Raw genomic sequence first — 15,282 nt, 5'->3', positions numbered from 1 at the left:
GAGAAGCGCGTGTTCGTGTATCCGCTAACGGCCGACTCGCGCTTACTAGTAGACTGATTCGTCGGCATCTCAATCGGCATCGAGAAGCTTCAATATTCAGGCACAGAGCAGTGAGACAGCGGGATATCCGATAACAGTAATGATTAAGTTGGCCGTAAACCCGATCACCCACGTACTGTACCTTCGGGATCCGGGTTCGGTTTCTATTTTTACTTTTTGACAGCAGAAAGTGACGGGACAGTAACTGAGGATTAGTTCCGTTGTGTTTTATTGGGTTCTCGTTCTTTTTTCTTTCCTGCCTTTTTGTACACCAATACTAAAACGCCGCATTCGCAAAAAGACCTATCAGAAAGATATCCCGTGGTCGTCGGAAGCAAAGACCCCCAAAGACATGCGCTGCCTGGTCATAGAGAAAACAGAAAAAATGTACAGCATAAACCGGAGCATTGAAACCGAATAACCGAAGAAATGCCGAGGGAAAGGTGCCGTCTAGACCTTTACTCGCTTCGTCTCCTTCTCCACAATCTTCAAGAGCTCATCATAGACCTTGCTGAAGTCCTCGTCACCCTCAGATTCTCCGTCCTTCTTCTTGCTCTTGCCGGAGGACTTGGGGACCACCATAACCACACTGGTAGGACGTTTCGTTGCGCCCGCGCTACCCAACTCTGCCCGGGAGGTGACGTAGACGTAGGGAATGCCGTGATCCTCGCAGAGAACAGGAATGTGGGAGATAACATCCATCGGAGAGATGTCTGCAGCCAGAACGACAATGCCGGCAGGGGTGGTGATCGGAGCGTTTGCTGCCGGAATTGGAGACTTTCGGAGAGCCTTGACGACTTCCTTGACACCGCGCTTGAGCGATTTGTTCGCAGCCGCTAGTGAGACGTCAGTGCATATCCTGCAGTTACACGTGTGGCGGTCCCAACAATAAGCGGTCCAACGGACGGGGACAAGAACAAGAGAGGATCCAATGCAGTAAAAACAGCAGATGCTCTCTGGGTACAGTGCCTTTTGCAACAGGAATCAGGGCATACCTTTCTTGACGCTCTTGAGCACTTTCTTTGCAGTCTTGTCCTCAACCAGCGGGTTGGCGAACGGTACCAGTGCACCGACTGGACGAGCCTCGACCTCCATGGCATCCGCCTGGATCACCTCGACATCGCCGTTGGTAGCAGCATCGGCCTTGTCAAGGCCTTCAAGGACCTTAGTAGTGAGCTCCTTCTCAGCGGCTTCGGAAAGAGTCTTGCTTTTCTTGTCCTTCTTGGACTTGTGAACGCCATCGGTCTCGGCGCGCTTCTTGTCCTTCTTCTCACGCTTCTTCTCCTTGTCGACCCTGTCCTTCGCCATTGTGTAGATATGGCGAGCCTTGACACTCACTGACTGGAATAAATTCGGAGGATAATGGTGCGGGGTGGGTGTCGTAGACCGGGGTCAGTAAGACCTTTGAATCCTCGCAGTTTCGAAATATTGAATAGTGCTGGATCCAGTCCGAAATTTTGAAATTTTGGCGCTATGCCCGATTCGGTTCCGAGCTGGCAGTGGCCAATGGTTCGTGCTTAGTCATCCGTCCGCGTCTCATCTCTCTAAGTTAGTTAACTAACTCCAAAACAATAATGAGAGCGCAAGTCAGCGCAAGAGAACTCGCGGCTCGACCGCGGCCTGTTTTCATGGAGCTGTCGCTGGTCGCGTATTAATGTATTTGTTATCTATCGATTTGTTTTCTTTGTTGTAAGCTGTCATAGCTAGTGTTGCTACCTGACACTTCTTATCTGAAAGCCCGATTGCGCCAACGTGAGCATTGCTATTCACTGCCTGCCTGCGGAGAGCACTCTATTAACACATTTCAGATGAATACAGGCAGGGCATCCACTAGGCTGCGAAGATCCGATTCTATTACCGGCCATTCTTCCTCACCTTCCACACCCGGCGCGCAGAACGCCTTCCGACAGTCCGTTCGTCCTGTTCAACACCCCAAACCAGGTGAGCCACGATCCACATGGAGAAGGAAGCAACCAACGGGGGCTCATGCGCCTTTCAGACTTTGAGAATGAGGAATTACGTGTGCAAGTGAATACGTTGCGCTATGAACTCGAGAATATCAAACAAGAGCGTGATTTAACGGCACTGCGCCATGAGAAGGAACTACGCGACCTTCAAGCCAAAGCTGATGCGGACTTTCGAAAGGCACAGGTTGGTATTCGTACTCGGCAACAGAGGTAGTCTGAATACTGACAGAGGTTCATGTCAGGCTGCGGAAACGGCAAGCCATCGAGCGCAGCACAAAAATGAAGCCCTAGCGAAAGAGCTCAAAGAAGCGCAAGATTTCGCATTGAACGAGAAAGCAACATTAGAGAGAAAGATCAGGACACTACAGGATGAAAATCAATCCCTACGGGAAGACGTCGATGATGTGCAAGGGCAGCTGTCGGATCACGAGAGACAATACAAGTATCAGATTCAAGAGCTGGAGACCGTTCGTTCATCCCTACAGCAAACACTGTCCGAATTGCAGAATGATCTGGAAGAAGTGAGAAATACCTTGCAAGCTACGCAGGAACGTCTCACGGAGCGAGAATCAGATGTTGCGGCTTTAGAGACGGAGAATCTGCGCCTCAAAGCCGAGGGAAGCGACCCAGAGGCACTTGCAATCTTGAAGCGGGAACTCTCTGAGCAGGTCGCTCATATGAGGTCTTTGGAAACTACGAACAGAGAGCAATCTGCTGAGCTTAGACGCTTGCGGAAGATCGGGAAAAATGTCGAAGTCGTCCAAGAGGAAAAGAGATCCCTCGAAAGCCAGTTGCAGTTAATGAAGGATCTGGAGTCAGAGCTTGGAAGCCTTCAGATTCAGAAGCAGATCCTGGAAGATGAGAGGAAAACATGGACCAGTTTGTTAGAAGTCGATGGTCAGCCGGCGGAGTTCGATTCTCCCGAAGCTGTTGTGAGGACTCTAGTACAGGAGAGAATTGAGAAGGCATCTCTTGTCGACCAGCTCGGCAGCGTTGAGCCGCAGCTCGTGGAGAAAGACGAGATTATCAAAAGTCTCGAATCTGATCGAGCCAATCTGAAAAAAGAAATCGAAAAGCTTCGTACCGCTGCACCTGCTGCTGGTGGAGCTATGGATAGTCGCGTCAAGGCCCGATTGGAACGGCAGCGTGCTCTTGCCGTTAAAGAAGTCGAGTATCTCCGTGAACAACTGAAGACATTCGATACGGAGGAAGTCACCATGAACGCCGACGAAAGTCGATTTGACGAGCAGAAATCGCAACAGATTGCGCAACTGGAGAGTCTCGTTGATGAGTATCGTGTGGAGCTACAGAAGGCGCACGAGGAACTGTCGAAGCGGGAGTCATCCACGCAAGATGAATCCCAGGCACGCGGGACCAAACGCCCCCTTTCCCCGGCAGAGAGTGATGCAGAAAGTGAGCGCCTAGCAGTGATGGTTCGAAAGAACCGAACGCTGCAGGATGCACTGTCCAAGTCGGAGCAGAAGAAAGAGCTGTTACGTCGTGAACTAGAGGCTGCAAAGTCCCATCTCAACTCTCTCCAGGCACAGTCACGGACTCGCATCCTCGAGCTCCGCGATAACCCGACAGCAGAGGCAGAAAACCTCAAAATGTCCACTATACGGACCTTGAAGGCAGAGAACCGTGACCTCTTGGCTCAGTTGCAAGGCGGCCACGGAAATGTCAAGGTCGTCCCGGTCAGCGCTCTCGAGAGCATGAAGCTCGAGCTGCAGGAGATGGAGAGGACTGTCGCAGAGAAAGAGAAGCGCATGCGTCGTCTAAAGGAGATCTGGACAGCCAAATCATCCGAGTTCCGAGAGGCCGTCGCCTCCGTGCTGGGATACAAGCTGGATTTCCTCCCTAACGGCCGTGTGCGAGTCACATCCATGTTCCATCTCTCATCTGCCTACCGACACGGCGACCACGCCTCCGCAGACTCGAGGGGACCCGGCAGTATGGGTAACGGAGAGGAGAACTCGATCATATTTGACGGTGAAAACGGAACCATGAAAATTTCAGGTGGTCCCAACAGCTTGTTTGCCCTCGAAATCAAGCACCTCATCAAATTCTGGGTCGAAGAGAGAAAGGACATCCCTTGTTTCCTGGCCGCAATGACTCTTGATTTCTACGATAAGACGACACGAGCGATGAGAGTGTGAAGAAGAAAAAAAGGATTCGAATGTTCTTTCTTTATCTCTGACGATTCTATACCATGTAATACATGTACAGAACAATGTCTGATTGTTTGCGCTTTCAAAGCAGGGCAAAAGGGACAGGTGTGGAGTTTCATCTTTGAGGATCTATCTTAATCACTACTTCATCCGGTGTATAAATAACTTATACATCTTGTGGATATCCATATCATAAATATTTTTAGTTCCATTTCCTGCGCCTTTATTGAATGCCCACACCTGTAGCACAAAGTGTCGGATCCTAAACGACGCAGAAGCAACGGTACATCCCATTATTCATTTCCCAAGCATACAAAGAACATAGCTCGTAGAGGATCTAGTAGGTTATATCCTATAACCAGAGTAATCGAGGTTAAAAAGTGAACCAATTCATTAATTGCATGACAATATATATTAAAACTAGGGTTGAACACATCAGATAAAAACGGACCAAGTTAGCAGCAACAGTCCATACGATGAGTATATACAAAAACATAATATATCCAAGAACGAAAAAAAAAGTGGAATGCAGGGGATTTAATATTATGTCATGAGAATGGGATTGAATGGTAGTTTAGTACATACATGCATCTAACACTGGATGCATAGGCAAAACACAGGTCAAGAAAACAAAAAGACAGCAAGAGCAGGACGGGCTTGAATACCGCGAGATGGGAATAACAGGAGGCTGCGAGAACAAAAAGAGAGGACAAGGGGGGGTAATAATGACCGATGACGGGGGTACAGTAACTACACAGAAAAAGCCGATGGCGGACTTGGGACGGGGGAATAAAGGGAAAAGAAAAGGGAGAGAGAACACACGAGGAAATGCCACAATGACGTACTCCAAATAATGGGAAGGGGATGTTGCAGGTATTATTCATGACGAATGATAATGGTAAGAATGAGGCAGAACAAGACATTATCTCTCCTTCCCTGCTAGGGAAAGAGAGGATGAAGGTGGAATACACAGACGAAATTATTTGCGTGATGCATGCGTCTTAGGGAGAAACGCGATATTAGGATTATTGCCATTTTCGTTTCAGGGTAGAAAGTCCGGTTGGCTAGAACATGTCCTTTTAGCTCTACGACGAGCCTTTCTCCGGATCCCAACTGTCTCGACCTTCTTTCGCGATCGCCGAGGTGAACTCGCGTGTAGTCCCTATATCATCGGGGAATGAACCCAATCGCAGGAGCTTCGTGGCAGTGATGTCCAAGAAATTATGCAAGTATTCGGACATCACGAGGCGACATACTTGCCCGCGACCAATTTGCGCACCGTAGGAACTTCTTTCCATGTCTTTGTTTCCTGACTCTGGCTGGCAGCGGCCTCATCTGCAAAAGGATCGACATCCTTTGGCTCCTCCGTGGTCGCATCAGACAGGGTGGTGATACCAAGCCTCTTTCTTGCGTCAATAGACCGGACTTCAAACTTGGCTTCCACTTTCCCTTTCTTGGGCCAGCTTGACGAGGTGGAGAATCTCGCAAGGAGCTTGCCATCTGTACCTGCTTTCACCTCAAGCTCCGGGATCTTCCAGACAACTGCTGAGTGCTTGCGACGGAAAGAGGCTCCTGTGTTAGGATACATGACAGCACCAGTCGCGCGGACCACTTCGCGGGGCTGTTTTGTCACCTCGTCCTCCGGCGAAAGGTCCAAACCAACAGTGATGACGACATTCTTGAGAACTAATGACTGAAGCGGACCGGACGACGTAAATGAAGGATTGAGGGAGTAGGGTATAATGACGCTTGCTTGGAACTCCTCGATATTCCAGGCTGGGTTGAAGATGATGGGACAGTATGAGGAGTCCGAGGAATTGAGGTGTACTTGATATTTGAAAGCAACTGTCGGTAGCGAACGAGAAATGACAGACGGTGTAATGCTGTATTGACCTCTTTTCTCTTCGTCCCCCGATGGAATTTCATGGACGAAGTGAGGGTTTGCTGCTACTTTCTCAAGCAAAGGGAAATTTTCCAGGCGGACAACAGAGTTGGAGGGTATCTCTCCCGCTGGATTGTATGCCAGCGCCAACTCACCGACGACGAAAGACTTCGTGACTGCACCTTCGGAGAACCATGCGCTGACAGTCTCCACAATCGAGGCGTTCAAACCAGGTTCGTGCAACTCAGGGTGGGAGACTGCTCCAGAGACACTGTGCAACGTATGAGAGGAGCGGACCGAAGTGGTGTCTGATAAAGCATGTTCTTCTGCCGCGCTACCGGGCCGTACACCATGTCTACTTGGGGGGAGGGGAGAGACTGGAACAGAAGGTTCGGCACTGGTGCCGAAACCGGGGATTTCCTGGCCCGGTAAAGGTGGATTAGGTATGAAGACAGTATTTCTGACGTCTCGCCGGCCTCTGATCGTGCCAGCATTGCGTCTGACCCCTGACTGTTGAGCTTGCTGTATAGAACGTCAGCGGAATCAAGGAGATCGGTGTTTGGTGTTCAATCATACCAGTCGCAACTTATTTGCCATTTCGGTTATCGCTTGCTGAGCCTCGTTTTCATCTTCGCGGATCGGCTGGTCTCGAATTGTTAAGTTTAACCCCGGTTCCTCCAACCTATTGAAAGAATTAGTAATTGCAAGGTGAGCGTACACATTGTTTACGTACCCAGCAGCCTCTCTTTGCGCTCGTGTAATTTCATCGATAGTTTGTGGTCGTTCGGAGTAGCCCTCCGAATCTGTCTGCGGCTGCAAATATTATCAGATTTGTGGTTGGCACTAACATATCCTTTATACGTACCGGACTGGACGCCACATTTACTCCTGCTCCTGGATGATCTCCAAGCAATGTTCCGTTGGTACCGTTAGTAGCCGCTACATTGGCTTCTGGGGCTGGAGAGATCGCATCGAAATCTCCTCTAGCATTAGATTCACTTGGTCCCCGAGCATACTCAGGTTCCGTAGAGATTGAGTCTTGAGGTATATGGCTACCGCTTAGCTGGTCTTGTGGCGGGGAAGATGTAGGCGACTCGGGAATCTGCATATCGCGCGATGAGTCGCCTTTCCTGAAAGGTACAAAGGGAGTCCGATGCTTCTTGTCTAAAGAGAAACTGCCACTAGGACTCGCGACGATACTCTTTCTTCGGTTCATTACTGTACCCAACCGTTTCAGGCCGCCAAGGGGCGTGTGCCTAGGCTCTGGGACTATACCTATCAGATGACAATCAAACAAGCAGACTAGGTGCCTACATACCTGGTGGTGGTCTTCCGTGACCAGATCTTCCTGAGCGCTGACTCTCGGCATCATCTTGAATTCGTGGCGGAGGCGGAAGAGGAGATGTGGCAGCAGCCGCAGCAGCAGCAGCTGAAGAATCCTGTCGTCTGGGCACAGGCGCTCTTCCACCACTGATTTTCGCAGCAAACGTCTTAATCTCATCGGCGGTCTCAGTATTTAGCAGCACGTTCAAGCAGCTCTCTGCTGTCTGCCTGTTGCGTTCGATCTGATCCACCTCATGCGTCTCCAATTGCGTGAGGACGTCCCGCAGGTGATTAGATCTGCTCTCATCAATAGCCTGAAGCTGCTCAAAGACAAATGGAGCCCTGGAATCCCACTGCTGGTTGGCTTCTTCGACCGCTTGTATCGCTGCAGCCATCTTATCTGCGGCCTTGGGACCTTTTTCCTTGAGCTTCTCCGCTTTCTTCTGGGCCGATTCAAGACTCTTTGCAAGCGAAGCTAGGTCGCTCTGGATCGTTGGCATCGTTTGAAGCTCACGATTTTTGGTTCCATATTCTTTCAGTGGGCGTTCGACATCCTCCTCGATTTTCTGCGCTAATGTCTCATGCGATGCTGCCAGCGACTCGGTGGATTGGACGATCCGCTGCCATGGAATTTGAAATACCCTGCCAGAAATCTTAGCGGACTGTCATCCACTCTTCCGCTCATTCAAACCTGTCTTACCCCAGAGCCGCTCCGTTGTCCAATTGCGGGCGCCGTGCAAGCTTCCGCAAACCCTGAACGTATTGTTCTTCCACTCGCCTCCGCTCCTGTCATAGAGTCAATCACACTTAGACAGGCAATTTGGAGCACCCTAGTGCCTGCGCAATCGAAGCATGGCGTACCTGAAGCCAATCCGAAATGTCCGTGTTGATCTTGTTGATAAGACGTATGCGGTCATTGAGCACGGCCGTCGCCTCGCTAGGCTGTAAACAAGCCTATTGCGCCAGAAGCAAGCATCAGTCATGTGAAATCCAAGTTACTATACACTATTAGAGATGCACCTACCAGCAAAGCTGGGTATTCCTGTCTCGAAAGGTCCATGGCGGTTCATGCGACGAGTGTTCAGTAAGATTGGATAGGTGAGGGGGTCATAACAATAAACTAGCTATGCGGATGGAATGATGTTTAGAGGACAATTGATGAATCCAATCATACAGAAACCCGCCAGCCAGCTCTGTCTGGCACACACGGTGATATCTGAGGGAGTGAAGGAGGAAGAAGTGATGCGACCTCGTCGCACGACTGCTGTCTTGCCTGACAAGGCTGGCGGCGGCTCTCCGGGCTTCGGACCGGGACGGGGAAGCTTAGCGAAGTCACATGTCATACGTAGAGTAATAATACACTCCAGCATACCCAAAGCGAACACTGGATGCATCAGTGACGCCGGAAAAGGAAAGCAATATATGATCTGATCTAAAGCGGAAAACAGGCCATCGTATTTCTTGTCCTTTGTCGATTTTGAGGTGGCTCTTGCACAAGGAGGAGGCATTGAGAGACATACAGTACATTCGCTGCCTGCAGCTCAACCCTCGGACCGCTTCAGTTGTTAATGACGAAAGCTGCAAAACATCGTATTTAGATTATTGCTGAGCACCATATCATGGCCACACAGAGTGACTGGAAAGCCACACTTGGCTTCACGGACAGACTAATTGCAATACAATCCATGTAAGTGCACCAAGAAATTACAAAAGCAGACGCCCTGCATCGGAACATTCAATGCCCTTCAGAAACAACCCATCTTATACGTTGTTTTTAGCACAACTGCCTATCGACGAGCTTCGCCATCAGCTTCCTTCGCAGAAGCCCAGTCGCAAGCAAAGAGATATGAGAACGAAGCTTATGAGAAGGCCACCTCAAAGGTTAGTTTTCCTGGGATGTTGGCTCAGTGCCAGGTCTGTTTGCTTATGTAATATCATTCAGGAGGAGTATGACGAGTTATGCCAAAAAGTGATCGACGAAGCTGAAGCGACAGACTCGGTGGCTGCGGTGATAAGCAGTCCTAAGTTACCTGAGAAACGGGATGAGGAGGAAACATCCGAGAAAGGTATAGATATTGGCCAGTTTAAGAACTGCATCCATCATGAAGATGGGCTACAGTCGACGATCTATAAGTCGAAAACCGAGGATGGACGTCTGGTTGCTTTGAAAGTGACTACACCCCATCTGATGACTGCACCTCACGATTCAAAACGCGAGATCAGGATTTTGCGTGAGGCTGCCGGGGACCATGTCATCCCGCTGCTGGAGTCATTTACTCTGGGAGGCAGGCTCATTCTAGTGTTCCCATTTATGAGACATGTATTTCAGGACTTGCTACACGGTGATATTCTGACGGTCGCCCAGATCAAATCGCATCTGCGTGATCTGTTCCATGCCTTGGCGCATGTCCACTCGCAGGGAATTATCCATAGAGATGTGAAGCCGTCAAACATCCTATTAGCATCACCAGCGGGGCCTGCCTATCTGGCTGACTTCGGGATTGCCTGGAAAGAAGGAGATCCTGACTCTGAACCACCAGATCAGAAGATTATAGATGTGGGAACAACATGTTACCGGCCGCCAGAGATCTTATTTGGCTCCAAGACATATGACACTTCTTTCGATCTTTGGTCTGCTGGTTGTGTGGTTGCCGAAGCCATCGATGTGAATCACAAACAGCTCTTCGATTCTGGGCCTATTGGAAGTGAGCTGTCGCTCATTTCGTCTATCTTCCAGACCCTGGGAACTCCTAATGAAAAGACCTGGCCGGTGCGTGGGACAATTGCAATAGGGTGTAAGTGTGTCACTGACAAGAAGCACAGGAGTGCATAAGACTTCCCGACTGGGGGAAAATGGAATTCTATGAGTATCCCCCTAAAACGTGGGAGGAAATCTTGAAAGGAGCTTCGTCCAAGGGCCGCGACCTAGTGAGCAAGCTGGTTTGCTACGAGACCGGGCAGAGAATCTCAGCTACAGAGGTGTGAAATCCAGCTTCATAGGATTTGAGTTTCGAACATTAACAATACGCAGGCTCTTCATCATCCGTTTCTGACGACGTGAGACGTTTTGGACGGTATCGGATCCCGGGGCCCATGGGCCAATGACACGTCCCGTCAAAGTTCGGGTAGACCATTTCATTAATTTAGCGAACGATGGAGGCAAAGATGCAGGAAAGGAGATCTTGCTGGGCCGTCATCTAAATATGATACACTCACCTTAGCACCTGGTTCAACCCTCTTCAATCTAAAGTTCTGGAAAAATCTCGGAGAAGCGAAGATCACCTAATATGACTATCGCGATTCACGCGCCTTTTATTTCCGAGGATCAGCCTTAGTACACAGCATGATGCCATGATCGCAACAGAAGTCGTATTGGAAAGGTGCCAGCGGAGACCCTGGCCTTAAACTATGGTGTTTGTAACGCTGAGTCGTCAACGGCAGTTCGTTTGTTTCGCCGATGCCCAAGGAACTCCCCGAGGCTGCCGAGGCCAAGGATCACAATACACCGCTAATAATCATATCGAGTGGAGCGGTCCAATCAATCCTCAAAATCACCAAGGACTGTGATTCCCCACCTGCTAGAAGACACCTCGTGGTGGCCGGTATTATTATCTCCACGACGACTGTGCTCTACACCGACGTCAGTGCGACGGGGGCGAGATTAAATTATGATAGCCGGCAACATGCGAATAGCGGCCTGGATAGGATCCCGAGTACCATCGTGCTCTTGTGGCTGATCGCACTGACCACTGTCCGCAAAGGTGTCCAGCTGCATCACAGTGTCAGAGGATGTACAGTAACTAATACTGCCTTTGATGCTTTGCCCGACTGAATGATATTATTGTCCGAGGAACTCATGGACACCCCTGGTTTCCATTTTTGTTTTGTTTAATGTTTTCCACTGTGACGGGGGATCCCAACGCGGGATATCAGGCCAATCATGGCCATAGTGCCTGACGCTGCGAGCACTACTCCTGGGAAAAACCACGCATTGGGACTGAATCAGTGCTTTTTCGGAGGGTCCTCTTGCCGGATCTTTCTAGCGGCGAGAAAGCCCGGTGCCGTTCCTGGCGCTTTACTTCTTTAGTGTTATCCTTGGAGCCACAGTCGACGAGGAGCCGTGGATGGCGCCGGATAGTCTGTTTGATATGCGCGGAGAAGCGAAGGGATTCCTCAGGGCGGCGAACAACACCATCAATTGGGGTCTGGTCATCCTGTCATGTCCTGTAATAACCAAGAGCGGTATTATTACGGGCCAAACAATTGCTCCCGATAGACCCGTCATCCCGTCTCAGATGCGGGTATTCCAGCCGTATATTACGCAGTAAAACGGCCCATCGTTACAGTACAACCGCCCGGCCGCCCTGGCATTCACTCTCCTCCATTCTTTCCCTGCAACCCTCGATTTCTCACCCCCACGGCGACTTCTGTTCTTCTCCTTCTTTTCGTCCTCTCCCTTGGGCACCGCCTTCATTCCCTTTCGTGGTTTTCATCCACGACTGCATTCTTGCGGCCTGGTTGCTCGTCGCCCTTCTTTTATCGACCTGCACAGGCTGTAGTCTGTTGCCCTTCGTTATCCCTCCTTCTCTCGTCCTCGAGTAGGACATAGCACATTCTTTGAACGCGGCGAGAGCGCGCCTTCGTGGCAGTGGCCCCTTTGCGCGTCTCTATCGATACTGCTTAACACATTCACAGGTCGCCTTCGACAGATTCACTACTACACATCACCACAGTCGTCGTACGACAACGCGATACAGCGTTCCCAGATAGATCCATCATGGTCCACGGTCATAGCCATCATGGCCATGCTGCCCACAAGAGGCGGGGTTTGATTGACAATATCCTGAACGGCTTCGGCGGCAGCGACGATGGTGACGCAACTGAGAACAATATCAATGACACTGGCGACAATGAATACGACAGCAGAAAGGCCCCTAAAGTTGTCTATGTAACGATGCCTGCAACTTTCGACGGCCCGATCGGCGGATATAAGACGATGGATAACAGCGATTCGGGAGATTCAGGAGCTGGAGCGGCCGTGGGAGTTGGTGCTCCTGTTCAGCAGACGGCTGGATCTGAACAGGCGACCAGCGCAGCGGCCGGAGTAGGAGGTGCCGTAGGAGTTGGAGCTCCTGTTCAGCAGACACGCACAACAGAACGTACGGAACCCGCGTCAAAGGCCACGGAAGAAGCAACTCACTCGGCGAAAGAATCGAACAAGGCTCCAACTGCAATCGAGCCATCGACTGCGACTGCTACCGCAGATCAAATTACTGCTATCACCCACGCGGGTTCGAGGACGTCTGCGGTTCAAACCACTCTGCAAACTGCTGTGGCTACGGCTGCGACCGCTGCTACTGCTGCATCATCCTTGACCAATGCTGCAGCAGGTATCAACCAGGCTGCTGCTACAGCTTCCTCAGCTGCTTCTACTTCAACTAGCACCAAAGACTCGAGCTCTCAGGGCATGTCAGCCGGGGCAAAGGCAGGATTGGCTATTGGCATCATCGCTGGTGTCATAATGATCGCCAGTCTGCTTCTCTTCTGGCTTCATAAGAAGAAGCAACACCAGAAGATGCTTGCGGAGGATGACGAGAAGTCCTTCGCAGCCCCTGCACCCCCTGCGCCTAGTGAAAAGCCAGTACCTGCTCCGCCTCCACCAATGGTGCAGTCGACGACACCTTCGAAGCCTCCTCAGCTCAATGTCCGCCCTATCACACAGTTTGCGCCCGATCTCAATATGGAAAGCAATCCCGGTAACGCAAATCCTGCTGCTGCTGCTGCTGCCGCTACTGCCGCTACTGGTGCTGTTGCAAATGGCATGGTATCACGCAATCTTACCGGTAACTCTGTCAGCCCGCCGACTCCTCCAAAGTCTAGTGGAAGCCCCCAGAATCCTTTCAGCGACCCCGTCAATCCCTTCGGAAACCATGCGGCGATGCCTAGTCCTCCAGCCTCCTCTGCTGCGAGTGACGCTTCTGAGATCAGCAGCGCAGACATGCCTATTCGCGACTCAGGCGTCCTGCCTGGAGGTGCTGCGATTGGCGAAACTGCAGCTGGTGCTGCGATTGGAATTGCTGTGGGAGAAGCCGTCAGTTCCGCCCAAGAACGAAAGGATCAGCCTCCCAACGGTCATAAATTTGAAACGAGACCAGCATCCCCAGCTCCCACAGGTCCCTTACCGCCCAGCCCGGCAGGCTCTGTCAGTGCAGGTGCGGTTGCGGCTACTGGTGCGCCTGTTCCTGGCGGACCTCCCCCAAGTAACGTCCACCGCGTCCAACTGGATTTCAACCCTTCAATGGACGATGAGCTCGAACTCAAGGCTGGCCAGCTTGTCAGGCTTCTTCACGAGTATGATGATGGCTGGGTAAGTTTTCTGCCCTTTCTGTTATGACTATGGAACTAACAAATGACCAAGGCTCTCTGCATTCGTATGGACCGTTCTCAACAAGGTGTTGCTCCTCGAACCTGTCTCTCTGCTCGCCCGGTCAAACCTCGGTCTCGCCCATCTGGCAGTGGGCCCGCTCTTCGTGGCCCTCCTCCGATGACGGGCCCTAATGGGCGCCCGATGTCCCCAGCTGGAGGTCCTGGGCGTCCGGCACAGTCCCCTCGTTTCTATCCCCAGGGTGGTCGTTCCATGTCCCCCGCAGGCCCAGCACATGCTGGACCCCCTCGTCCGCCGCCCCAGGGCCGACCTATGTCTCCTGCTCAATTCCCAGTCTCGCGTTCTATGTCTCCCGGACCAGGATTTAGACCTCCTCCCCAGAGATCTATGAGCCCGGGACCTTACGGGCCACCTGGTCTGCAGAAGCCGTCCGCGCCGGTCAGCCAGCGGAGACGTAGCAACAGCGCCAGCGGAATTGTTGGAAACTACTCTCGCAATGGTCCTCCAGCGCCGAGTCCCCTAGCTGGACTCCCTCCGAGATCCCAAACATCAGATCTAGGAGCGAATCGTGGGCCTATCGAGAGGAAGCTAGTCCCGGGCCAAGCACTGTAGTTGATCTAGCAATATGCCATGATCAACGTGCTATTGACGACTTCCGTCAACTTAACGCCCACCCTGAATGAAATTCGATATTGTTCTTCGTCCGCGACGAATTGCCATGGAAATCACCGATTCAACAGACGACAACTTTCTTTTCTGCGCGTCTCCTGTCTATATTGATCTCGTACATCACCGGGTTGTTGTGCACTCGCACAGTTGAGCTAGTCGCAGAAGAATGAGTGGATGGAACCTGAGGTTTCCCGATTCAGTATGCAGTCCTCCTGGAGGAGGCCGAATTTGTCTCTACTTTTGTTTATTATCTCTTCACTGTCCAACTCCCCATGTTCTATCATTTGGTCATTGTCTGACCTCTTTGTCACCTTTCCCTTCTCTGCTGGGACCACAGAGTCTTCTGGTCACATTTGACCCCTTCATTTCTAATACCCCCGGTTACGAGGCCGTTGACAGTGGTCATGTTTTATCTTTGTCCCATATTGTACCACTACGTTGCAGCTTCTACATTTTCTTTTTGCGGTTAGAGGCCGCCGAATGCATGTCATTTTTATTCTTCGTTTCTCTTTTTTGTCTGATACGGTGGCAGCGAGCTAGATCTCTTGGCATTTCTTCAGGAGCATGGTCCGGTCATACAGTTCCTCTCGGATCATCTGTTCCCATAGCGACGATTAGAAGTGAAAAGACCTAGTGTCGAACATCGAGCGGTGACATGGCGATAATAGCGTTACTGCACAGTGCACGGTATATGCCACTCCATACTATCAAACTTTCTACTGTATCCATTTCACCGCCCAGCATGAGCATTAGCATAGCATAGCCGCGTATATCCTACCAGCTTACAATGTACATACTTGAAAACCAAAGATCACGCTAGGCAGTACTATCCTACGGCGTACACAGGGA

At 51.0% G+C, this 15,282-nt stretch overlaps 7 protein-coding genes across 7 annotated transcripts; 4 read left to right on the top strand and 3 right to left on the bottom strand.

Annotated features, from left to right (window-relative positions):
* Positions 1-168: 168 nt before the first annotated feature.
* C8Q69DRAFT_467445 (H/ACA ribonucleo protein complex subunit 2) lies at positions 169-1,449 on the bottom strand. The gene is made up of 2 exons (XM_028630628.1): positions 1,035-1,449; positions 169-875 (listed from the first exon to the last, which is right to left on the bottom strand). The coding sequence occupies exons 1-2, from the start codon at positions 1,345-1,347 to the stop codon at positions 490-492; spliced, it is 699 nt and encodes a 232-aa protein (XP_028485432.1). The 5' UTR covers positions 1,348-1,449; the 3' UTR covers positions 169-489.
* A 487-nt stretch (positions 1,450-1,936) lies between these two features.
* Positions 1,937-4,385, top strand: C8Q69DRAFT_266878 (spindle assembly checkpoint component Mad1). The gene is made up of 3 exons (XM_028626755.1): positions 1,937-1,980; positions 2,039-2,194; positions 2,249-4,385. The coding sequence occupies exons 2-3, from the start codon at positions 2,132-2,134 to the stop codon at positions 4,160-4,162; spliced, it is 1,977 nt and encodes a 658-aa protein (XP_028485431.1). The 5' UTR covers positions 1,937-1,980; positions 2,039-2,131; the 3' UTR covers positions 4,163-4,385.
* A 255-nt stretch (positions 4,386-4,640) lies between these two features.
* On the bottom strand, positions 4,641-5,255 carry C8Q69DRAFT_266825 (hypothetical protein). The gene has a single exon (XM_028626754.1). It carries the CDS (start codon positions 5,095-5,097, stop codon positions 4,723-4,725), a length of 375 nt encoding a protein of 124 aa, XP_028485430.1. The 5' UTR covers positions 5,098-5,255; the 3' UTR covers positions 4,641-4,722.
* Positions 5,256-8,439, bottom strand: C8Q69DRAFT_520764 (Fes/CIP4 homology domain protein; the record flags this gene model as incomplete). The annotated part of the gene is made up of 8 exons (XM_028633504.1): positions 5,256-6,578; positions 6,633-6,738; positions 6,790-6,869; positions 6,922-7,325; positions 7,375-8,021; positions 8,080-8,165; positions 8,241-8,333; positions 8,404-8,439. 8 exons carry the CDS (start codon positions 8,437-8,439, stop codon positions 5,415-5,417), a joined length of 2,616 nt encoding a protein of 871 aa, XP_028485429.1. The 3' UTR covers positions 5,256-5,414.
* A 559-nt stretch (positions 8,440-8,998) lies between these two features.
* On the top strand, positions 8,999-10,440 carry C8Q69DRAFT_507110 (protein kinase; the record flags this gene model as incomplete). The annotated part of the gene is made up of 5 exons (XM_028632856.1): positions 8,999-9,066; positions 9,158-9,260; positions 9,322-10,149; positions 10,203-10,358; positions 10,411-10,440. The coding sequence occupies 5 exons, from the start codon at positions 8,999-9,001 to the stop codon at positions 10,438-10,440; spliced, it is 1,185 nt and encodes a 394-aa protein (XP_028485428.1).
* A 1,288-nt stretch (positions 10,441-11,728) lies between these two features.
* On the top strand, positions 11,729-14,488 carry C8Q69DRAFT_266723 (hypothetical protein). The gene is made up of 2 exons (XM_028626753.1): positions 11,729-13,746; positions 13,798-14,488. The coding sequence occupies exons 1-2, from the start codon at positions 12,157-12,159 to the stop codon at positions 14,374-14,376; spliced, it is 2,169 nt and encodes a 722-aa protein (XP_028485427.1). The 5' UTR covers positions 11,729-12,156; the 3' UTR covers positions 14,377-14,488.
* C8Q69DRAFT_266717 (hypothetical protein) lies at positions 14,488-15,242 on the top strand. Its single transcript, XM_028626752.1, has one exon. The coding sequence runs from the start codon at positions 14,600-14,602 to the stop codon at positions 15,065-15,067; it is 468 nt and encodes a 155-aa protein (XP_028485426.1). The 5' UTR covers positions 14,488-14,599; the 3' UTR covers positions 15,068-15,242.
* The last annotated feature ends 40 nt before the right edge of the window (positions 15,243-15,282 follow it).

This window comes from Paecilomyces variotii, assembly GCF_004022145.1.
Source record: "Paecilomyces variotii strain CBS 101075 chromosome Unknown C8Q69scaffold_5, whole genome shotgun sequence".
Lineage (NCBI taxonomy): Eukaryota > Fungi > Ascomycota > Eurotiomycetes > Eurotiales > Thermoascaceae > Paecilomyces > Paecilomyces variotii.
This window is presented reverse-complemented; position numbering and strand designations above follow the sequence as displayed.

Coding starts and splice junctions, on each gene's coding strand:
- C8Q69DRAFT_467445 (XM_028630628.1), bottom strand. CDS start 1,347: ATGGCGAAGGACAGGGTCGACAAGGAGAAGAAGCGTGAGAAGAAGGAC. Junction 876..1,034: donor GCTCAAGAGCGTCAAGAAAG/GTATGCCCTGAT, acceptor ACGTCTCACTAG/CGGCTGCGAACAAATCGCTC.
- C8Q69DRAFT_266878 (XM_028626755.1), top strand. CDS start 2,132: ATGAGAAGGAACTACGCGACCTTCAAGCCAAAGCTGATGCGGACTTTC. Junction 2,195..2,248: donor CTTTCGAAAGGCACAGGTTG/GTATTCGTACTC, acceptor GGTTCATGTCAG/GCTGCGGAAACGGCAAGCCA.
- C8Q69DRAFT_266825 (XM_028626754.1), bottom strand. CDS start 5,097: ATGTCTTGTTCTGCCTCATTCTTACCATTATCATTCGTCATGAATAAT.
- C8Q69DRAFT_266723 (XM_028626753.1), top strand. CDS start 12,157: ATGGTCCACGGTCATAGCCATCATGGCCATGCTGCCCACAAGAGGCGG. Junction 13,747..13,797: donor ACGAGTATGATGATGGCTGG/GTAAGTTTTCTG, acceptor CAAATGACCAAG/GCTCTCTGCATTCGTATGGA.
- C8Q69DRAFT_266717 (XM_028626752.1), top strand. CDS start 14,600: ATGAGTGGATGGAACCTGAGGTTTCCCGATTCAGTATGCAGTCCTCCT.